Source organism: Thamnophis sirtalis, unplaced genomic scaffold, assembly GCF_051295495.1.
Source record: "Thamnophis sirtalis isolate CommonGarterSnake01/CBP01778 unplaced genomic scaffold, rThaSir2_p1.2 scaffold_1, whole genome shotgun sequence".
Lineage (NCBI taxonomy): Eukaryota > Metazoa > Chordata > Lepidosauria > Squamata > Natricidae > Thamnophis > Thamnophis sirtalis.
The window spans coordinates 183,368,861-183,390,938 of NW_028261381.1; the positions used below are offsets into that span (position 1 = coordinate 183,368,861).

A 22,078-nucleotide genomic window follows, 5' to 3' on the forward strand; every position below is an offset into this window, starting at 1 on the left:
GGCCTTCAAGGACATGGAAAGTTCCTCAGGAAACAAACAGTGTCTCTGAGATGCCACCCATTGTCCTTGGAGGCCCCCAAGGGAAATCTCTGTACTATAAATACAAGTGTCAAAGTGTGTTGGGGGTTGCCTCTTGCTTAGAGGGGCCCATCTTTATTCAGCTGAATAAACACACAAAATTTATCAAGGCAAATACATGAATTCTGTCTTTATTTATACTGAGACACACTTGAAAGAGAGTGAGAGGCGGGGAGAGAGAGAGAAACAGAGAGAGAATGGAATGAAACGCAACAGAACAGAACAGTTCATTCCTTTTGCAGGAAAGAGCTAGCATACATCTGTCGGTGCATCTCTCTCACAGATCTAATAATTTCCAGGGAGACTGATTGTTCTGAAAGAAGCAGGACACACTGCAAACAACAAAAATTGAACCTTGAACCTTGTTTTCCTGAACTGGTGGGATGTCCACAACTTCAGGAAAACATTGCTGGTTGGTTTTGCCAAAGGAATACAAGAACAGAAAGGACGGTAGTTCACATGTAAACTGTACCCTGAAACTCCCTTTTATTGCTCAGGAGTGGGAAAGGGGGCCTGGAAACTGAGAGGTTTTACTGAAAAACTATGAATACTTTGAGACATGGCAATCATACCAAAACTGATTTTAAAAAAATCTATATTTTGATCTACTGAATGGCTTCCGTGATCCTCAAAGTTCTGCATTTGAAGTGTGATTTACCTGTCTGATTAGAAATGGTCCCTTCTGGGCAAGGGGCACATTGGTAGCAGCAAACCTGCTCTCCCTCTGGAACATTTTTCCTCTCTCCTGCCTGGCACCTCTTCTTGCCACACCTGGCAAAGGGCACCTTCTGAACAGAGAAGAGAGAAATGGCTGAGACGACCTAAGCACATAACGTGTTTAATTTATCTTTTTCCATATTCCTGTTTCCCCCTCCAGAATGTCTCCCAAATGAATGATTCACTGTCATCTATCAGAAAAGCCAAGAAAATTCCTGTTGGATTCAGTCCAGGCCACTCTTCACCCACAATGTGTATTGGAGATTAGAAAATATACTTCATTGTCTTCTAACATTGAGCTACACCTTTTCTCAAACAGATTAAGAGAGTTCGAATGGACATTTTACATTATATAGTCCAATCCCCCAACCAAGCAGGAGACCCTACACCATTTCTGACAGATGGCAGTCCAGTCTCTTCTCGAAAGCCTCCAGGGATGAAACTCCCACAACTTCTGAAGGCAACTTCTGTTCCATTGGTTGATCGCTCTCACTGTCAGAAAATTCCTCCATATTTCCAGGCTGAATCTCTCCTTGATCAGTTTCCATCCATTATTCCTTCTCTGGCCTTCAGGAGCCTTGGAGAAGAGTTTGATCCCCCTTGTCTCTCTGGCAGCCCCTCCCTCAAATATTGGAAGACATATCATCATCTTCCCTGGTATTTCTCTTCACTAGACTAGCCATGCAGAGTTCTTGCAATCATTCTTCGTGTGTTTTTAGCCTCCAGTACCCTAATCGCCTTGGTTATTCTTCTCTACACACTTTTTAGAGTCTCAACATCATTTTTATAGCATGGTGACCAAAACTGGATGCCGTACTCTAGGTGTGGTCTTACTAAGGCTCTACAGAGTGGTATTAGCACCTCCCTTGATTTTTATTGTATCCCTGTTAATGCAATTTAGGATTGCATTGGCTTTTGTGATTGCTGCAGCACACTGCTGGCTCATATTTAGCTGGTTGTTCACTAAGATGCCAAGATCCTTCTCATAGTTACTGCTATTAATCCTGGTTTCACTTAGTCTACATGCGAACTTTTGGTTTTTCTTTCCTAAGTGTAAGATCTTAACTTTTCTCTACATTAAATTTTATTTTGTTAGATAGGACCCACTGTTCAAGTCTGTCCAGATCCATCTGGATCTTGAGGCTATCTTCTAGGGTGTTCGCTATTCCTGCCAGCTTAGTATCATCTGCAAATTTGGTATCATGAAGATCCACCTGAATGGGAATGGTTGATGGAGATCACTGTTGCCTGTTCCAATTGCATCAGGGTTTCAATCAGATGGTCAATCACCAAATGTGTTACATGCAAGGCAGCATTTCCACCAAGGGCTGCCGTATTTCCCGATTCAGTCATCCTGTATTGAGTTAGAAAGGAATTCTGTATCCCCAAGAGAGAATGAATCTTTCCATGAAGTTACATTTCCTTCCAGCTCACCTTTATGGGCCAGGTTATTGCGCGGGGGGTAAGGGTGAAATCCTTTCTTGAGGGAGACCTTGGATCAATTTTCCCAACCTTCATAGGCACAAAAGATTGATTAGGGCAAAGAACCCAGTTGATAAGATCATATTGAGTTGATCCCGGTCCATTTTCTGAGAAGGAAACTTCCTCTCCAGCACTGTTGTTGAACTGGACCTTCCTCAAATAGGGAAGAATCTGAAAGAAAAGAAACATTGAAGAGCATTCGGAGACTTCAGCTTGTCCAGAATGCAGCCGCGCGAGTGGTCGTGGGTGCACCTTGGTTCACCCACGTAACACCTATCCTCCGCGAGCTGCACTGGCTGCCTATTGGTCTCCGGATACGCTTCAAGGCGCTTCAAGGGTACTTGAGAGACCGCCTGCTGCCAATTACCTCCGCTAGACTGATTAGATCCCACAGATTAGGCCTCCTCCGAATTGCATCCGCCGGCCAGTGTCGACTGGCGACTACCCGGAGGAGAGCCTTCTCTGTGGCTGCTCCGACCCTTTGGAACGAATTCCCCGTGGAGATTCGAACCCTCACCACCCTCCAGGCCTTCCGCAAAGCCTGGCTGTTCCGACAGGCCTGGGGCTAAAGAGCTGTTGCCCCCGTCTTGGATGGTATGACTGTTGTGTGTTTTTAAATTATGTATTGTTATGTATCGTTTTTATTTTTTATTTTTTGTCTGTACCCCCCCCTTCCCTGATTTGATTTGTTAGCCACCCTGAGTCCCCTTTGGGGGGAAAGGGCGGCATATAAATATAATAAATGAATGAAATGAATGAATGAATGAATGAATGAATGAATGAATGAATGAATGAATGAAACATTCAGGATTGGACTACTTGGCACAAAGCCACAAGTGAGACATCCTGGCTTCTATCATTCTGGGATGGCCATCGTCTTAGGAGAGGGGGGGGTCTATGTCTCAGACCCATGATGAGCAATGGGACACAACACCAAATATTTGACAACTTCCTCAACACTACAAAAGGTTCTCTTTGTCATTGGGCGTTTGTGTCCTGGCTTCTTCAACTCCAGATTTACCAGAGCAATGCCAACACACCAACATTTTAAAGAACACTCAATAATTGTTTGCATGGCTTTTGTCAGCCTCTATTTCAGCTCCGGAATTACACTCAGTAAAAGGCAAAAGTTTGAAACTTCCCCCCAAAAAGTCACATTCTCCAATCAGCTCACAGTCCAATAGCAATAGCAATAGCAGTAGACTTATATACCGCTTCATAGGCCTTTCAGGCCTCTCTAAGCGGTTTACAGAGAGTCAGCATATTGCCCCCAACAACAATCTGGGTCCTCATTTTACCCACCTCGGAAGGAGGAAGGCTGAGTCAACCCTGAGCCGGTGAGATTTGAACCGCTGACCTGCTGATCTAGCAGTAGCCTGCAGTGCTGCATTTAACCACTGCGCCACCTTGGCTCTCACCTGTCGGGTGACTCCAAACTCCACCTTCCAGCTACCTGCAGGGACATGCTCAGTTCCCACGCGAAAGATTGTCCCTGCTGGCCCCCTACTTTGCTTGCTTGCTTGCTATCGGCTTCCATAGAAACGGGGAGGGAGGGGCTTGTGGTATTTGGGAGGGGAATTACTGGTACTGGAGGAGTTCTCGAGAAGGGAATTTTGTTCTCACCATCTTCTGCACATGCTGAAGAATCATCTTTGGACTTGGTCAAGACAACCATCTCGCATACCAACTGAATGAGGCCATTGGAAGATGCACCCTACATGAAGATACCTTAGGGAGTTGCAAATTAGACATTGGGTTGGGGTAATTGGGGGGGAGGGTCCTAGGTAAATGTTTGATATGTACATGTTTGCACCTTTTTGACTCAGATCTTGCTTTTCTTTCGCTGCTTTCATTTCATATCCAGTAAAAGTACCTTTATCTCTACTCCAATGGAGTTGGGGGTTTTCTTTCTTAGTTATTGAAGGAGATTTTTAGATTTAGATTTTATTTTCTAGATTTTATTTAGCATTTATAGGCCGCCCTTTTCCCTGAGGGGACTCAGGGCGGCTTACAATAATAAGGGAAGGGGAGTGAAGACAAATATAGAAAAAAAAATGTGAAATAACTAAAAAATACTAAAACACAACATTCACTCAGCATTCGGGAGGGGCAGAAGAGTTTATCCCCAGGCCTGACGGGCTAGCCAGATCTTAAGGGCTGTACGGAAGGCCTGGACTGTGGTCAGGGTACGAATCTCCACGGGGAGATTGTTCCATAGCGTCGGAGCAGCAACTGAGAAGGCTCTCCTCCGGGTAGTCGCCAGTCGGCACTGGCTGGCGGATGGAATACGGAGGAGGCCCGCTCTATGCGATCTGATGGGACGCAGGGAGGTTATTGGCAGAAGGCGGTCTCTCAAATAGTCAGATCCACTACCATGGAGCGCTTTATGGGTGGTAAGTAAGACCTTGAATTGCACCCGGAGATCTACAGGCAGCCAGCGCAGCTCGCGGAGGATAGGTGTTATGTGGGCGAACCGAGGTGCGCCCACAATCACTCGCGCGGCCGCGTTCTGTACTAGCTGAAGTCTCCGGGTGCTCTTCAAGGGCAGCCCCATGTAGAGCACGTTGCAGTATTCCAGCTTAGAGATCACAAGGGCTCGAGTGACTGTCGTGAGAGCCTCCCGATTCAGGTAGGGCCGCAACTGGCGCACCAGGCGAACCTGGGCAAATGCCCCCCTGGTCACAGCTGATAGATGGTGATCAAAACTCAGCTGTGGATCCAGGAGGACTCCCAAGTTGCGGACCCTATCTGAGGGGTATAAGTTTTGTCCCCCCAGCCTGATTGATGGTACGGTGGTCAAATTATTGGGAGGAAAACACAACAGCCACTCGGTCTTGTCTGGGTTGAGCACCAGTTTGTTTGCTCTCATCCAGTCTTTAACAGCTTCCAGGCCCTGGTTCATCACGTCCACCGCTTCATTGAGTTGGCACGGGGCGGACAGATACAATTGAGTATCGTCCGCATATTGATGATACTTTATCCCGTGCCTTCGGATGATCTCGCCCAGCGGTTTCATGTATATGTTAAATAGGAGGGGGGACAAGACCGACCCCTGTGGCACCCCATATGTTAGGGGCCTCGGGGACGATCTCTGCCCACCCACCAACACCGACTGCGACCTGTCTGAGAGGTAGGAGGAGAACCACTGCAAAACAGTGCCGCCCACTCCCACCTCCCGCAGTCGTCGCAGAAGGATACCATGCTCGATGGTATCGAAAGCCGCTGAGAGGTCAAGGAGAACCAGGATGGACGCAAAGCCTCCATCCCTAGCTCTCCAGAGATCATCGGTCAATGCGACCAAAGCGGTTTCTGTGCTGTAACCTGGTCGGAAGCCGGACTGGAAGGGGTCAAGATAGTTTGCTTCCTCCAAGGTACGCTGAAGCTGGAGGGCCACCACTTTCTCAACAACCTTCCCCACATAGGGAAGGTTGGAGACTGGACGGTAGTTATTAAGAACAGCTGGATCCAAAGACGGTTTCTTCAGAAGGGGTCTCACCACCGCTGCCTTAAGCTCGGTGGGAAAGTGCCCCTCCCAAAGAGATGCCACAACAACCGCTTGGATCCAGCCTCGTGTCACCTCACTGCTGTTGGCAACCAGCCAGGAGGGACACGGGTCCAGTACACAAGTGGAGGTACTCACAAAAAAAAAAAAAATCTAGACTCTGACCAAATGAAGCCATGCAGAAGTGAGTTCCTGTCCTGGTTTGTCCCTTCACTTCACTATCCAACAAGGCAGGAAAGTATAATGAGAACCAGCTTCACACCAGGCTACAAATAGGAGGCTGTGAGTTCAAGTCTCGCTTTAGCCCTGAAAGCAGCTGGGTGACCTAGGGCCAGTCCCTCTCTCTCGGCCCAACTCACAGGGTTGGTTCTGGTGGGGGAAAGAGGAGGAGGAAACTGTACAGGATATGTTTGCCATTTTGAATTATTTCTAGAATACAAATCAAAGAGGAATACAAACAAACAAATAAATAACTTTCAAACCAGGAATCCATTCATCATTAGTCTCATCAGTAACTGAATTTAAGCATGGTTGGAATAAACACTTGTCAATCATCTGACAAAAAAATTAAAAAATAAGATAATAAAGAATAATTTAAAAAAATAAATTTAAAAGGAACAAGAACAAAACACTTGAAGGGAAGATTAGATGGGCCGAGGTGGCGCAGTGGTTAGGGTGCAGTACTGCAGGCCACTTCAGCTGACTGTTATCTGCAGTTCAGCGGTTCAAATCTCACCGGCTCAAGGTTGACTCAGCCTTCCATCCTTCCGAGGTGGGTGAAATGAGGACCCTGATTGTTGTTGGGGGCAATATGCTGACTCTGTAAACCGCTTAGAGAGGGCTGAAAGCCCTATGAAGCGGTATATAAGTCTAACTGCTATTGCTATTGCGTGGACTTTTCCTGATATCAAGACCAGCGCTGGGATTCAGCCAGTTCGAACCGGTTCGGGAAGACCGAATGCTAATTTTACATCTGGTTCGCTGAACTGGTATTTGCAAGGACTGGCTGGCCCCATCCACTCTGCCATGCCCCTCCCAGTACTCTCCACGCGGCCCATTTTGGATGCCAGGTAAGTGCTGGGCCTGTGTGGAGGCTCTGGGAGGGCGAAAAACCTGCCTTCTGGATGTTCCAAAAGTTCAGAAACGGCCTATTCTGGCCTTTGGAGAGCCTCTGGAGGCCAGGAGAGGCCGGTTTTGCTCTCCCTGAGGCTCAAGGGAAATCTCCGGAGCCTGGGGAGGAGGGCAAAAATGCCATGGTGCAGGAGGCCAGGTAGGCTGTGCCCACCATGGCCATGCTCACACAAAATTGGGCAGAGAACCAGTTGCTAAAATATTTGAATCCCACCCCTGATCAAGACACTTCCGGTCCAGCTGCGTGGGCTGAGTTTGACAGAGGCTGCTTTCACACAACAAGCTGAGCCATTTATTTCACTTCTGTGTGACCCATCTCACGGATATGGCGACTCTGGGCAGCCAAACAACAAGTGGCCAACTAAACTAGGCTAGTCACACAGGGGGATAACCCGTAGAAACACAAACCAAGATCGAAAGGATCTTACAGGTCGGATTCAGGCTACGTACTGAAGGAAACTGGGCTGGTTCTGCAAATATGCCCACTCGGACTGTAACTAACCCCTTGAAGCTTCTTGCTCACAAAATCACCCAGATTGTCATCTAGCTCTGAGTTGGCGCCTCCTGCATGGAATGGCCACTGCAGGAAACTCCATGGAGCACTGGAGGCCTCCCAGAACTTTATAGGAAGGTCTTTTTGTAGTAGAATTAAGAGACAATGAAGCCAAGCGATGCAATATAGGAAAAGTTTATTGAATGCGCAGGTTCAAACGTGCCAAATAAGCATCAAGAGTTTGAACCCCGAAGGGTCCTTAAAGCCATACATTTATAGTGCAAATTACGTCATCATCTATAGAGGCAGTGTTTAAGCATATAAGGTCATGAGAGGAACCAAAAACTGTCTATGCCAGATGGCCAACAGTTACTATTCCTAAAATATACATGGTCAGCACCATATAGATCATGCATGACATAAACAGGGCACATCTTGCAAGATGACAGGAAACTCCCCGTCTGGGTCGGCTTGTTCCCAGATGTGTAAAAATATTTATTGCTCCTTCAGCAACTGTCAGCAATTGTTTTCTGCTTAATGGTGCAAAACCTCAGCTTTAATCAGAGTATTTGATATTAAACATGATCTATAGGCCATGGCTCATAATTGGGCCTTTTAGCCCACCTTAGTCCCCCCTTTGTGACTCATCTGACATTTCCAGAAGAGTCACATACTCAGGTTCATTGGACGGTTCTTCCACAGGACGCATTTTCTCATATTCCCATAAAGCCATTACCTGTGCTGTTGCTTTTCGCTCTGCTATTAAGGATAAACTATTAGAAATAGTGCGTACAAAAATAGGTAAAACACAAGGGATTAATACACATCCTGCAGCAATTAAGCCTATTAACGCAACTATAGCTTGTAAGCCTGGTAATTTAGGAAACCAGGAACCAAAGATCTCCTTAAAGTTGAATCCTCGCCACACCTGGTCAGGATTGTGAGTCAACTGACGCATTTCTGTAGTCAATTGTTTAATAACAGTTCCAGTTTCATCTATTTGCAGGCAACAATTAGAAAGATTAAACTTACCACATACGCCCCCTTCTTTAGCCAGCAAGTAATCTAAAGCTAAGCGATTCTGATACACTGCGGTCCTTATTTTATCTGTAGCAGCGGATATTATATTAAGGGCCTTATCAATACGTTGGCCCGCTAAATCTAGTACTGCTTGGAGGCGAATAATTCTATTTAACATATAAATGGGCGTGCGATACCCGTAAGATCCATCCTCTGCCCACGTAGCCCTGCCATAGGTACATACAATTCTCTCCGAACTCCAAACATCGCTATCTTCAAAGGCGGCCCAGTCCTTACAAAGGAAATTGGTAAAGACTGTATCAAGTTCCCGTTTCCTTCTAGTCTGGAGACCGACCTTCTCATACAGTGGGATTCCTAGCACTTGGCGGGCTTTCATGGGTAATAAAAAGAATGAGGGTTTAATCCATCCCAAAATACATGACCCAGACCAATCTCTAGGCAAAGTTTCATAGGCTAGCTTTCCACAAATCCAGTACATAGCTTCTGGAGCTTTCCATAGGTCATCTATAGAAGAAGAATCCAAGTAATTCAAATGGGTCATATCAAAACGTGGAGGCTGAGTAATGTTAGCTGGTGAAGACCAGATGCTGTAGCCCTGATTCCATGATCCCAAACAAATCAGATCTCCAACATGAACTGATCCATTCCTTACAAAACAATTTCTCCCCACCAGATTAGTGGACAAAGTCCACACAATCCCAGTAAAATCTTTCCTGGCTGTGATATTACCAGCATAGGAGAGATTGTTATATACTGCTGGATCAGCTTCCATGGCTTCCCATGGCCACTGCTCACCCATGTTTGTTCCTCCACAAACAAAGCAGTTTTTAACAGTCAAGGTTTTAGCTACCTGCTCAGCCATTTCTATGAATAAATTGTTTGCCTTAGTACTTATTGGTAGTGGGTCTTCTAATTTTTGTAAGGTATCGTACACCGACCATCCGAGGGATTTTACTTCTCCATCTTTAACCTTCTCAACTTTAACAGTTAAGTATGTATTTGGGTCCTGCCCTTGGCCATCAATTCCAAAGCCATACGTCACTATGGATGGGATGTTACGGGATATTTCCATCCGTATCATATTCCCAACATCTCTACGGAATGAAGTTACATAAGAACATCCCTTATAACCGCCTCCTGTATAGTCGCAAACACATTCCCAACCACTACATTTTATAGTGCCTCCACATGGTAACCATTGGTTAGGATTACCATGGTTCCAATTAATTGAAGTTTCACATAAGTATTTATGATTAGCTTTATAAGCATTAACCCAAGTCTGACCTCCACAAGACACTCCAAAGCCTCTGCTCAGGGCAGTGCATGCATCAAACATTAAAATTAGGGGCTGTTTACCCTGTTGCAGTTGTACAGTATAATTAAGGAAATACAGCTTGCCTTCTCCCTCTGGGCGATTTCTAGTACCCACCTTGGGCAGACCTGTCCACAGGGTAACATTGAGGCGAACTGGAGTGTTGGGATTATAACATACAGTCTTTCCTTGCAGGGTGCACAAACTATACATAGTTTTGTTATGAAGGCAATTCATTTTAGTAGACCTACACCCTTGGGGTGACTGTGTATGATACACTTAACATTGTTAAGTGTGAACAATATCACACTTAATGTTACAATAGCTATGCTGGACACAGTCAATACAGTGGGCACAACAACAACATCCACATTTACAGGTACAAAACCAGCACATATGGTTAGTAAGGATGATAAAAAAAACGAAAATTATTAAAGGTTGTATGCCGGTCCACTATTCTTCACCCGTGCGTAGAAAGTCAGCTTCCGGAGTGACTTAGCAACCAGTCAACCGCTCTCACAGTTCCGTCAATTGATTGTCGGACCGTTGGGTTGGCGTACTTCACAATACAAATAATGCACACAATGAAAGCAAGGAAGATGCTACTTTCACTGCCATCCCTGCTAACCCATCTATATAGTAATCCCTCATAAGAGCAGACTCCAAAGCTGTTTTCCCCATATGGGGGGTTTCATGAGTGGAACGAACCAATTGCCATGCCACCGTGGAAGGCACATATATCCTTCCATCCGGAAGAACGTACCAGCCCTTATCGATGACTGCCATCAAATCGTTGACTGCCTTATCACATTCAGATAAAGAGTAAGAGGGTTGGATGTCTACTGGTATAACCCCTAAATCCAAGGCAACATTAATAAACACGTCTGGTAGAGGCTCATGACGCAATGCTGCGGCTCGTGCTTCAGCGTCTGCTGCCCTGTTCCCTAAAACAATTCTATCGTCACCTCGTTGATGACCTCTACAATGCATAACTGCCACCTTTATTGGTTTTTGGACCGCATCTATCAATCTCTGAATTAAATGGCTATGTTGTATATATTTGCCAGCTGAATCCCTAAATCCCCTTTCCTTGTATACAGCACCATGAGCATGTAAAGTTAAAAAGGTGTATTTACTATCCGTCCATACATTCAAGCGTTCACCTTCAGCCCGTTCCAATGCCCGAATGAGGGCCCACAATTCTGCCACTTGTGCACTTTTTCCTGCTCCCAATGGCCCGCTTTCAATTACCCCCTCATCATCAACAATGGCATAGCCTGCAACTCTCATCCCCTGATGTATATAACTAGACCCATCGGTAAACCAATTATAATCCACCTGAGGTAAAGGTATGTCAGTTAAATCGGGTCGTGTGGAATAAACGGTTTCCAATACTTGTACACAATCATGTTCCGCCTCTGTTTCCGTAGGCAAGAGAGTAGCAGGATTTAATGAGGTAGAAACCACTAGATGAACCTGGGGGTTTTCAATCATCATGGCCTGGTATTTGATGATTCGTTGGTTACTAATCCACAAATGGCCCTTCTGATCAAGAATTGCTTGAACAGAGTGTGGGGTGTGGACCTTGATTGGACAGGAAAAAGTGAGTTTGTTACAATCTTGCAGCAATTCCGCAATGGCTGCTAAAGCTTTCAAACAATGCGGCCACCCTTGCGCCACAGCGTCTAGTTGTTTTGACAGATATGCAACTGGTTGTTGCCACTGGCCAAGCTGCTGAGTCAACACTCCTAAAGCGACATTCTTACGTGTATCCACATACAAATTGAAGGGCTTACTCAGATTTGGCAGGGCCAAGGCCAGAGCTCTTAATAGAGCTTCTTTAATTGCATCAAAGGCTTGATCCTGCTCCTTTGTCCAAAGGAAGGGGTCTGTCTTACTTCCCTTGGTAGACGAATAAAGTGGGGCTGCCATTAGTGCGTAATTTGGAATCCAAATTCTACAAAAACCTGCCAAGCCTAGAAAGCCTCTCAATTGCCTCCTATCGGTTGGCCTCGCCAGATTAAGCAACGCTTGCTTTCTTTCCGGGCCTAGTGCTCTTTGCCCTTGCATTATGTCATAACCTAAATAACGGACTTGTTGTTGGACTAACTGAGCCTTACTTCTGGACACTCGATATCCACAATCTAACAACAAACACAACATACGTCTCGTATTTTCCCAACAACCATCCCGTGACTGTCCAGTGACCAGCACATCATCCACATATTGTAAAATCGAATCTCCCTGTTGGAAGGGGATAAAATATTGTAAATCCTTGGCCAACGCGGTTTCAAAGAGAGTTGGGGAATTTTTGAACCCCTGAGGTAACCTTGTCCAGGTATATTGGCTCCTTGTTCCAGTATACGGATTTTCCCATTCAAAAGCAAACAATGGCTGGCTAACGGGATGAATAGGTATAGTGAAGAAGGCATCCTTTAAATCAATCACTGAGAACCATGTGGCATTAGGTGGGATGAGACTGAGTAGAGTATATGGATTAGACACAGACGGGTGAATTGTGACTGTCCTATCATTAACCACGCACAAATCTTGCACTGGTCTAAAGGACCCGTCTGGTTTTAGGATAGGCAGAATTGGAGTGTTCCATGGGGATTGAATAGGAACCAACACTCCAGCATCTAAGTATGTTAGAATACAGTCGTATATAGACAGGATGGCTTCCCTCCAATAGGGTCGTTGCCCAATGTGAACAGGAGTTGCCAGGGGCTTCAATTCTACAATAATAGGGGGGTGATGTGCTGCAAACCCCGGAGGGTTATCCTCAGCCCATAATCCTGGTACATCAAATTCCCTCCATATGTCCAAACATTCTTCCTCAGAAGTCCTAACCACCATCAACCTCCACATTTCATCAGGCCGGTGACTAACAGTGAGATACTGCTTTCCCTCATCAAAGGAAATAGTAGCTCCTAACTTGCTCAACAAATCCCTTCCTAACAATGGGACAGGACATTCGGGTATATACAGGAACTCATGTTGAATTTCAGAGCCCTTAAAAGTACAGGTGACTGGTTTCAAGACTTGACGTCCTACAACTTGTCCAGACACTCCTTGTACTTGAATTTGGTATGGACCAGGGGTAGTTATTGGGTTATTTATCACCGATCGTCCAGCCCCTGTGTCTACTAAAAAGGTAGTCTGTTGACCCCCAATATTCAGAGTAACCATTGGCTCGGGGGGAGTCTGCTCCAAGCCAGGTCCCCGTCAATCTGACCAACCAATTCCTGCCAATCCAATGCCCTCTACTCCTACATTTGCTTGAGTATTGAAACCTCTTCCTCCTTGACCCTGAGCCGGTTGCGATCCCCATCCACGACCTGGATGTCTGGGTGGCCCTCCTCGGCTCATCATCCCTTGCCCAGGCATTCCACGACCTACCATGTTACGGCCCAACGGGCGTCGCCCGGGCGGGCCCCTAAACACTCCACGTCCCCTAAGAGTCAACCTTTTTGGACACTCTCTCTGCCAATGACCTTCAGATCCGCAATGGGCACATTGATTTGGCCCCAATCCTGTCCTTCCTCCCTGTAAGGCCAACGCCAACAACTCCGTCTTCTTATGCATACGATCATCTTTGTCCTTCTTCTCAACCTTATCCCTATTCACATACACTTTTCTAGCCACCTCTACCAACTCAGTCGTATTCTTCCCTAGCGCTCCCTCTAACCTTTGCAATTTCTTACGAATGTCCAACGCACTTTGCGCAATAAATCTCTCATTCAACATCCTTACATTCTCCGGAGCCCTCGGGTCCATTTGAGTATACAACTCATAAGCCTCAATCAACCTCTGAAGGAATGCTTCTGGACTCTCATCTGCTCCTTGCATAACTAATGAAGGCTTAGACAAATTCACAGGGGGTTTTCCTGCCTTCTTGAGAGCTGCCACTATCAGGGTCTGATACGTTTGTATCTTTGCCATGTCCCCTGCTACCTTAGGATCCCATCCAGGATCCCGTTCCGGTGCTTCTTCCAACAGTTTCTGAGCTCTATCTACTTCTGTATGATAACGTTCTCTAAAAACCTCTCGCATTCCTGCTTTGCATTTCTCTCTCTCCTCTGCTGTTAGCAACGTAGTTAACAGCTATTGTATATCTCGCCAATTGGGGTTATGACTGTGCATAATGGTTTGAAACAGATCCGTCATTTCCGTGGGCTTTACGGACAACGGACCGAAATGCTGCCGCCAATTCAATAAATCCGTAGTTGAAAAAGGGATGTATTGAAATCAAGGGCGGTATTCCAGATCTCCCTGGGCGTTCACGCCCACCTGTTGTTCTGATACTCTTAACGGAAAGAGTCCTTCCTTTTCCTCTAACAACGTACTTTCCTCTCTCTCAGCTTTCGCCCTTTCCACCCCCAATCGTCTGGTTACTGGCCCTTCTCTTCTAATTCCCGTAGCCCCTAAACCACCCTCCTTGGGCTCCTTTCTTCTCACTGCCCCTCCTGTTGCCTGAGGATCCCCTGTCCCCACAGCACTTTCCTTATCTCCACTGTCCGCAACAACAACACCCATAGCCTGGGGCACAACAATGCCTACAGCCCCCTGCGGTGGCAGAGGTGCCGATGCATAGGGAGGTGGAGGTCTGAAAAGTTCCTCTTCGTCTTGGGCAAAAATCCTTTTCTTCTCTGACCCTTTTGTCTCTGAAGCTGCTACATTTTTGACACGTCTGGGAGTTAACCTCAACTTCCCCTTTTCCTTCGGTCTAACCACACACAGGCGAACCATTTCGGCTTGGCACTGTAATAATTCATCCGCCTGCCCTGCTACAGCATCTCCCCACTGATCTATATATGGAAACTGATTGGGATAGCGTTCTTCGTTTGCAGCAATTAACGAAGTTAAATCATCTATAATTTGGTTTTGAAACGTTCCTCCCATTGGCCATCCTACCCCCATATGTGGCCACTGGTTCTGACACAAGTAAATAAGCCTATCCTTGGTCAATTTTGGATAAGGGACTTTATAGTCAGTATGGTTGAAATATGAGTCAAATCCTTTAATCATGCAATCCAGCGGTGTGCTGGGTATGCTGCTTCCTCCACCCATCCTAACACACTACCAGCGACCTGAGGCCCCAGAAGCCGGAACTCAATGGCCACCTGCAGGAACTGCGCTGGTTTAACCACCCACACAACTTAACTGGACTTCGTTAGGACAGCCGTCCCGAGTCCGAGGAAGTGATCAGGTTCCTCCTTCTATCTTCAAACGAGATAGGTACAATACAATTAACAAGATACTCGCCTGAGACGTCTTCTCCCCACGGATCCTGGCCAGGAAACACCACAGCTCTTTTCCTAAGTTTGCAGGGTTCTTGGACTCACAATGCGTATCCCCCTTGGTGTGGTCGGGCTGCTGTTGCTGGCTCCCGGGGTAAAAGGAAACCCGTGGCGCCTGGAAGGCAAGGAGCAGCAGCCCCACCCCCCAACAGGGCAAAGTGGCCCTCAGCAAGATATTGCCTTAGCTTCTCTGTCCCATCTGAAGGGTGCCAGATTTTCTATCAGAATCATTTGGACAACTGTCTTGGTTGACTTCTCTTCTCCCCCTCTCCACCCCCAAAGGCCACGTTCAACAAAATATTAAGCTTAATTTGTGTTAAAAAAACTCCTGGTATGTTAGCATGGGGTTATTTAATCAGTGATTCAGCAAATGCATAAAGGAACCTTCCTCTCCATTGGATTCCATGGAAACTCCCAGAGATTACCTGCCATGACTGGACATTGGAGATCCTCTTTCCAAGTGTCGTTGTGGTTGGTCGCCGTCCTGATCCACGCAGTTCATGCAATGCGTGTGCCACAGCATAAACGGCATTGTAGATGTTGTAACTTTCACCCGTCATGCGTGTTTCAAACACGAAAGTTGGCACATTCTGTAAATTCTCCTTTCCTGTACATCGTGAAAAGGATCTGCGTGGTTTGTGGAACTTGCAGTTAAAGACCCTTTCCCACCATGGAGGGAGGAAAACGTCTCCTTGTGGGTTCAAAGGGTCTAAAGACAGGATGAAACGGCTGAATCCGGGGACATCCCCGGCGTGGTCTCTGAAATGCAGAGATCCATGCAAGAACTTTAACACTCTCAATTTGTATGGATATCCTATCGCACCAAATGTCCAATGGGAAGTTATTATCCAAACTTTCCAAAATGGTGACTCTTCAGATACTAAAGCACTATGCAAACGGAGCATGAAATGTGAAACATATTCAAAGTCTCCAAAGAGAATAACCACTTCAGCTTTAAATAAAGTTTGGAGAAGGGATTTGAAAGCAAATTTAGCAATATTATCAGAAATGAACAGGTTACTGAAGGCCAGGCAGATCTCCTTCTCCTTCAGCATTGGCAGCAGAGCTGAGATGAAACGTTCTCCATTGTCATCTTCAGGGGCCACAAGGCCAACCCAGTTCCACTGGAAACGCAGGAGCAACTGGACTAGACCTACGTACTGAGGAAATTCCTTGGGATTATTCTGGAAGAAGGAGGGATAACCGCTTCTGTCTCCCTGAGAGAACTCAAAGCCAACACCTAGCTGGAGAAAGCAAGAGACCTCTTTAAGAGACAAAGTACATTTTAATGGTGACATACAGGGAATAGACTGCACTGAAAGGGTAGCTACACTTCTGTGTAAAATATCCAAAATTAGGAAGGTTAAGATGGAATCCTTCCCGGAAAGTATAGCAAAAAAAGTTCAAGCCTTTCCTGTCCAGTTGTCCAACTCTAGGGGAGGTGATCATCTCTGTTTCTTAGTTGAGGGAGCCTCCTTACCTGTGGGACCTTGAAGAGGCTGAAGATGGAGGCCATCTGCCTTGAGGATTTGGAGTTGAGACCCCCAATGACGGAGAGCAGAGGGTCCTGCCTGTCACATTTGTAGCCTGGAACCATTCGGCCTCTTGTGGAGAGCAGGAAGAGGCTGAATAAGAAAATCCTCCTCGGCAACTTGTGATTGTCATAGATGTGGAAGCCAAGGGTGATGTTGGGAAGGAGAATTAGATCCTTGTTGATCTCCCTGACTGCAAACATCAAGGCCAGGAACTGCTGGTAGTTCTTGGATAGGAGTCTACAGTGAGAAAAACATTGGGAAACATTAGAAGAAAGTTTGAAGTTTGACTTGCCTTCCTGGCGTCCTGTGGAGCAGAAAGACCCTGGTTTCATCAGGTTTCTAAGGATGTTCCTTGGTTAATCTTTGATGGCTTAGTAGTAAGAGAGGAGAAAAGCTACTCTGTCCATATCACAGACCATTTGGTCTCATCCCTTCCTTCTTCACTTTGCTCCACTTTGCTTCCAAATTGCTCCTCTAGCAGCCTAATCAATTTGGTTGAGCATCTAATTCAGGTCTGGTAACCATTGCTGAGAACTGGACTATGGTGGGGGGAGGGGGGCAAAGATTTACTGATGACCCTTAATAATAAGCATTGGTGATTCCAAAGCTGAATCTTGTATGTTTTTTTCAGTGTCCCATACAGGAAAACACTTGAGCTTTTATTTCAGTGTCCCACCATGACCCTCTGTCCAAATTAATCTTTTAACTCAACTTCTCCCCTGGATCAACACAAGTTCTTTTTTCCCTCTTTTCACTTTTTTATATTTATCATCTTCCTGACGATGAGCTCTAAAACACTGAGGATTTTAGCCTCTTCTATGAATAGCAGAAAGATTTGAAATATGCTTGGACATTGCAAACCTCCCCAGAAGAAAGATTTCTTAAAAGTTTACCTGAATCCAAAACAAGGTTAAATAATTATCTACATATTTTCCCTCTAGGTGAAACTTACTCCGATAGGAAACGAGGTGAGAACAGGTTTTTTTCATAGACTTTATTCTTCCTGACATTAAAGATTCGCAGGTTCAAATTCCCACCAATGATGAAGTCACCAGACCTGTAAGAATCCCATTGTTCTGGAATCTGGAAAGGGTTTGTCAACACACAGACAGTTTGCATCCTCTGAGCAGAAGTTGAAGGTAGGAGCCAGAAGTGGAGCAGCAACGGGAAAAGAGTCATTCTTCTCACCTTCCCTCCTAGATCAGAAATCAAGGTTCCTGCAGAGGTAGAATGGCAGGGAGCCCTTGAAAGCTCACCAGAACTTTGGCCCAATAGAAATAGGCTGTGCTACCTGGATGGTCCCATAGCTGAATCAACTGTGCTTGCTCTTAGTTGTGGCCGGGCTGTGACCAGAGAGAAATCTAAGACCAACTGAGGCTCACCAAAGCCAGGAGTTTGCTATTCGCAAGACAGGGGAAGGCGAGATGTCCTGACCCCACTGGGAGAAGTAAGAGCACATCTTTATAGCATGTTTTATCCTGGAATAGCAGGCCCTGCAGATGTGGGGAAAACACCAGGAGGAGGAGGAAATCCACAGGGGATGCATTAAGAATTACTCTTCTCCTGATAATTGAAAGAAGAAGCAATTGTCTTATTGTCACAATTGCTTCATTCAATAACCAAGGAAGAAAACCCCTGACTCCATTTGGTTAAAAGTACTTTTACTGGATATGAAGTGAAAACAGCAAAAGTAAAACAAGAACTGAGGTTAAATGGTGCAAATTTGAACATGTCAAAAAGATTGAAAGGAAAAGCAACTGTCTTATCTACTTAGTTTTCTTCATATGTCAGAGAGGGAAAAACAGGTTTCTGTCTCCTTCTGTTCATCCACAGAGCAGATGGACTTGAGAATCATGGTGGAGTTGGGCATGGGACATCATGAGGCAGACATGGGGCATTTGGCCTGTGCCACAGGTTGTTCAGATAATATGAATAACAGAACAAGAGATCACGAAGGGACCTTGATGATCTTCTAGTACTCCAACTCACTGCTCACGTCAGAGAATCTATACCATTTCAGACCAACTCTCAGAGTTCCAAGTAACAGCCCCAATGTAATCAACACTCCGAAGCCAAGACGTTTATCAAAGTCCAAAATTATTAAGCATTTCATATTGACACATCTGGTGAAAAATCCAATTCTGAAGGTACCGGGGTTTTCCCCACCCAAATTAAGGTCAAAGTTCCTGTCAGTTTTCTGAAAGATGCCCTAATTAACTTACGAGGCTCAAGCCAAGTTTCAAAAGAAATCCAGTCATTTATTAGGAACAACATTTCAGCAATACCTGCATGGAGTCAGATCTGACCTCACTTAAATTATGGCTAAAGTTTACCCCTGTTTCTCCTCTCCCCTCAGTCTGTGTCATAAATCACATTCTCCAATGAGGCCCTGCAGTAGGTTGTAAAATTCCACGCCTCACAAGCCTGCTGTAGTAATCTGAGATCCGAATCTAGCTGAAGGTATGCGTGGAACACTCTCCCCACTTTCCTCCAATGCTAACTCAATAACAGACTTGGAAATGCTTTACGAGTTGACATTTGGCTCCCCTCACTTCCCAAAGGCAAGCTGTCCAAAACAAAAACAATTTGAGTACAGGTATAGAATTTAGGGACGCCCCCGAGGCTTGCTTGGATTTTCTGCATGGAATTTTGCTATAAGGCAATCAGCCTGGATATTTCTAATTTTGACACAGGATACCTTTGATAAGGGGTAGCCCTTCCACTTGATTAAGTATTGAGGTTGTCTCCTGTGCCACCTTGAATGAAGGATTCATTGCACCTCATAAGGGGTTTGTCCCCCTATGACCACCGGATCCAGGGGCTCCTGGGGTAGTGGTCTCAGGATCAATATGACCATGAGTTTTAAGAGGCTACTATGGAATACTACCAGGTTATCTTCCCTAGCAGTGGGAACAATGTCAATTGCACTGAGACTGGGTTGATGATCTTTACTATGGGGAATGGTCCTATAAACTTTGGTTCCAGTTTCTTGCTAGGGAGTTTTAACCTCAAATATTTTGTGGAGAGGTAACCTTCTCTCCCACCAAGAATGGTCATTGCGGAGCTTGGTGTTTATCTGCATGTTTCTTATAGGTTTCTGCTGCTTTAGCTGTTGTTCTTTTTAACATTCTCCCAGGTTGCTTTTAGTGTTGACATCCAATCAGTCAAGCTGAATGAGGAGGGGGGAATTCCTTGGATACTCAGGCATTGGGATGAATCCATGCTGTTCACTACTTTGAACGGCTTTAGTCCCATGCTTCTATGAACAGCATTATTGCACGCGACCACAGCAAAAGAAAGCCTGTTCACATTGTCCAATTAGGAATCAACCTTTTGTTCTGAGAATAGTTCACTTGTTTGTTGGACACCGAGAGCAAATGGCCTTGGTGGGTTCTTGGTTCTTATGGTTTGTCCCATTGTAAATATGCCTCAGAATAAGTATAAATGTTGCGTTTCCCTGAATTACTTAGAGATTCTTATTTCTTATCATATTTTCTTTACAAATAAGATCAGGCCTGAATAGGACAATGTAGCATTTGAGGAAAAATATGCAAGCCAAGAGACCAGCCCCAGAGGCCAAAATGGAGAAGATCTCCATGGCCACCATGGACTTTCCTTTGGTGCTCAGGTAGGTGGGGAGGAATGAGATCTAAACACTGCAAAAGACCAGCATGCTAAAAGTAATGAATTTGGCTTCATTAAAGCTGTTGGGCAATTTCCTACTCAGAAAGGCCACCGTGAAACTGACCATGTCCAGGAAACCTTTGGTAGGAGAGGCCATCTTGGAATGTAACAAAGGCTCTGAAGGGAAGCCATTCCACAATTGTTTTTGCTGTTAGGAATTTCCTCCTTAGTTGTAGGTTGGATCTCTCCTTGGTTAGTTTCCATCTGTTGCTTCTTGTCCTGCCTTCAGCTGCTTTGGAGAATAGTTTGACTCCTTCTTCTTTGTGGCAGCCCCTGAGATATTGGAAGACTGCTATCATGTCACTCATGGTCCTTCTCTAATCTCGACTAGGCCAACGGATAACTGTTCTGACCCCCCTCGTCCCACACCAACAAACACTCCGAGCCAAAGATAAGTTACGGCATTTAATTAACAGACAGACAGGTCCTTGGCAGCAAACCAGCACAGACAAGCTTGTGCAGCAATCCAGCACTGATAAGCCGTGGCAGCAATCCAGCCTGCCAAGGTCACAATAATGTTCTCCAACATTCGTTCCTGTGTTGACTTCTGCAAAAGGGGCATGTCCACAAGCAGTCCTTTTATAGTCTGGAGAGGAGCCTAATGACCACCAGCTGAGTGCAATTACCTCCTGTGATTGTATAATTGTTCCTTACACCTATTAGCTCTCCGGTGCCGGCATCTAGGAACAACTCCCTTGTCGTCTCCTCACTGGTCCAAGGCTCAGGCTCCTCCTGGTGGCCAACCAGCCTCTCTGCGCCCTGCTCAGAGTCGGAACCCTGTCCAGGGTCCTCCACATCCTCCAAAGCCGACTCATAGGGCCCCTCGCTGTTGAAGTCTGGTGGCAGCTCCAATGGCTCCTGCTGGGCCACAACAGATAACCATTGGTGTCATCCCTGAAGCCATTTTGGAGCGTCTTCAGGGCTGCTAGATCAAGGTTGGTTGGAGCTGTGAGAATGGGAGGGGGAGTAGAGATAGCTGAGGACCTGTAGCCAAAATAAAAATTATTTCTCCTGGGAACCAAGGACATTCCCACCATATTGGAATTCAACATTGTGCAAACACAAGTAGTAGTACAAAGTCAAACTAGAGTCTTGGACCTTAAGAGAGCTAATTTCAACAAATTTAGAGAGAGCTTGGGAAAAAATTCTATGGATGAGAATCCTCAAGGGGAAAACAACTCAAGAAGCTTGGGAAATTTTGAAAAATGAGATTACAAAAGCCCAGTCTAGCACAATACCAATGAAGAAGAAAAATAACAGCTCCCAAAAGAAACCAGCATGGCTGCATAAAGAACTCTCTGACAAATTGAAAGACAAAAAAGATAAGTATAAAAAGTGGAAAGGGGGGGGGCATAACTAATGCAGAATAACAGCAAATAGCCTGTAAAGATGAAGTGGGGAAGTGACATGAAGAAAGGCATGCCATAAAAGTAAAAAATAACAAAAAGAGCTTCTTCCAACATGTTAAAAACAAGAAAAAGGTTAAGGAAACAATTGGTCCATGGCTGGGAGAAAGTGTCAAGAATGTGACAAGCAACAGGGAGAAAGCAGAACTATTTAACTCATTTTTTGCATCTATCTTTACACAAAGGGATAAAACAGTCCAACCTATCAAAAACAGCGCCACAAAAATCAGATTAGGAACACAAGTTGAAATAGGGAAGAAAATGTTAAGTGAGCACCTGTCTACACTGGATGAATTCAAATATCAGGACCGGACGGATTACTCCGCAGGGTTCTGAAGGAACTGGCAAATGAGATCTCAGAACCATTGAACTATCTCTTTCAGAGATCCTGGAGCAC

The 22,078-nt window shown here is 45.5% G+C and overlaps 2 protein-coding genes across 2 annotated transcripts; both read right to left on the bottom strand.

Moving 5' to 3' along the window:
- Positions 1 to 8,028: 8,028 nt before the first annotated feature.
- LOC148049984 (uncharacterized) lies at positions 8,029 to 13,809 on the bottom strand. The gene is made up of 3 exons (XM_087706018.1): positions 13,476 to 13,809; positions 10,385 to 12,833; positions 8,029 to 9,538 (listed from the first exon to the last, which is right to left on the bottom strand). The coding sequence occupies exons 1-3, from the start codon at positions 13,807 to 13,809 to the stop codon at positions 8,029 to 8,031; spliced, it is 4,293 nt and encodes a 1,430-aa protein (XP_087562144.1).
- Positions 13,810 to 14,004: 195 nt separating this feature from the next.
- LOC148049985 (uncharacterized) lies at positions 14,005 to 14,826 on the bottom strand. Its single transcript, XM_087706028.1, has one exon. It carries the CDS (start codon positions 14,824 to 14,826, stop codon positions 14,005 to 14,007), a length of 822 nt encoding a protein of 273 aa, XP_087562154.1.
- Between the last annotated feature and the right edge of the window lie 7,252 nt (positions 14,827 to 22,078).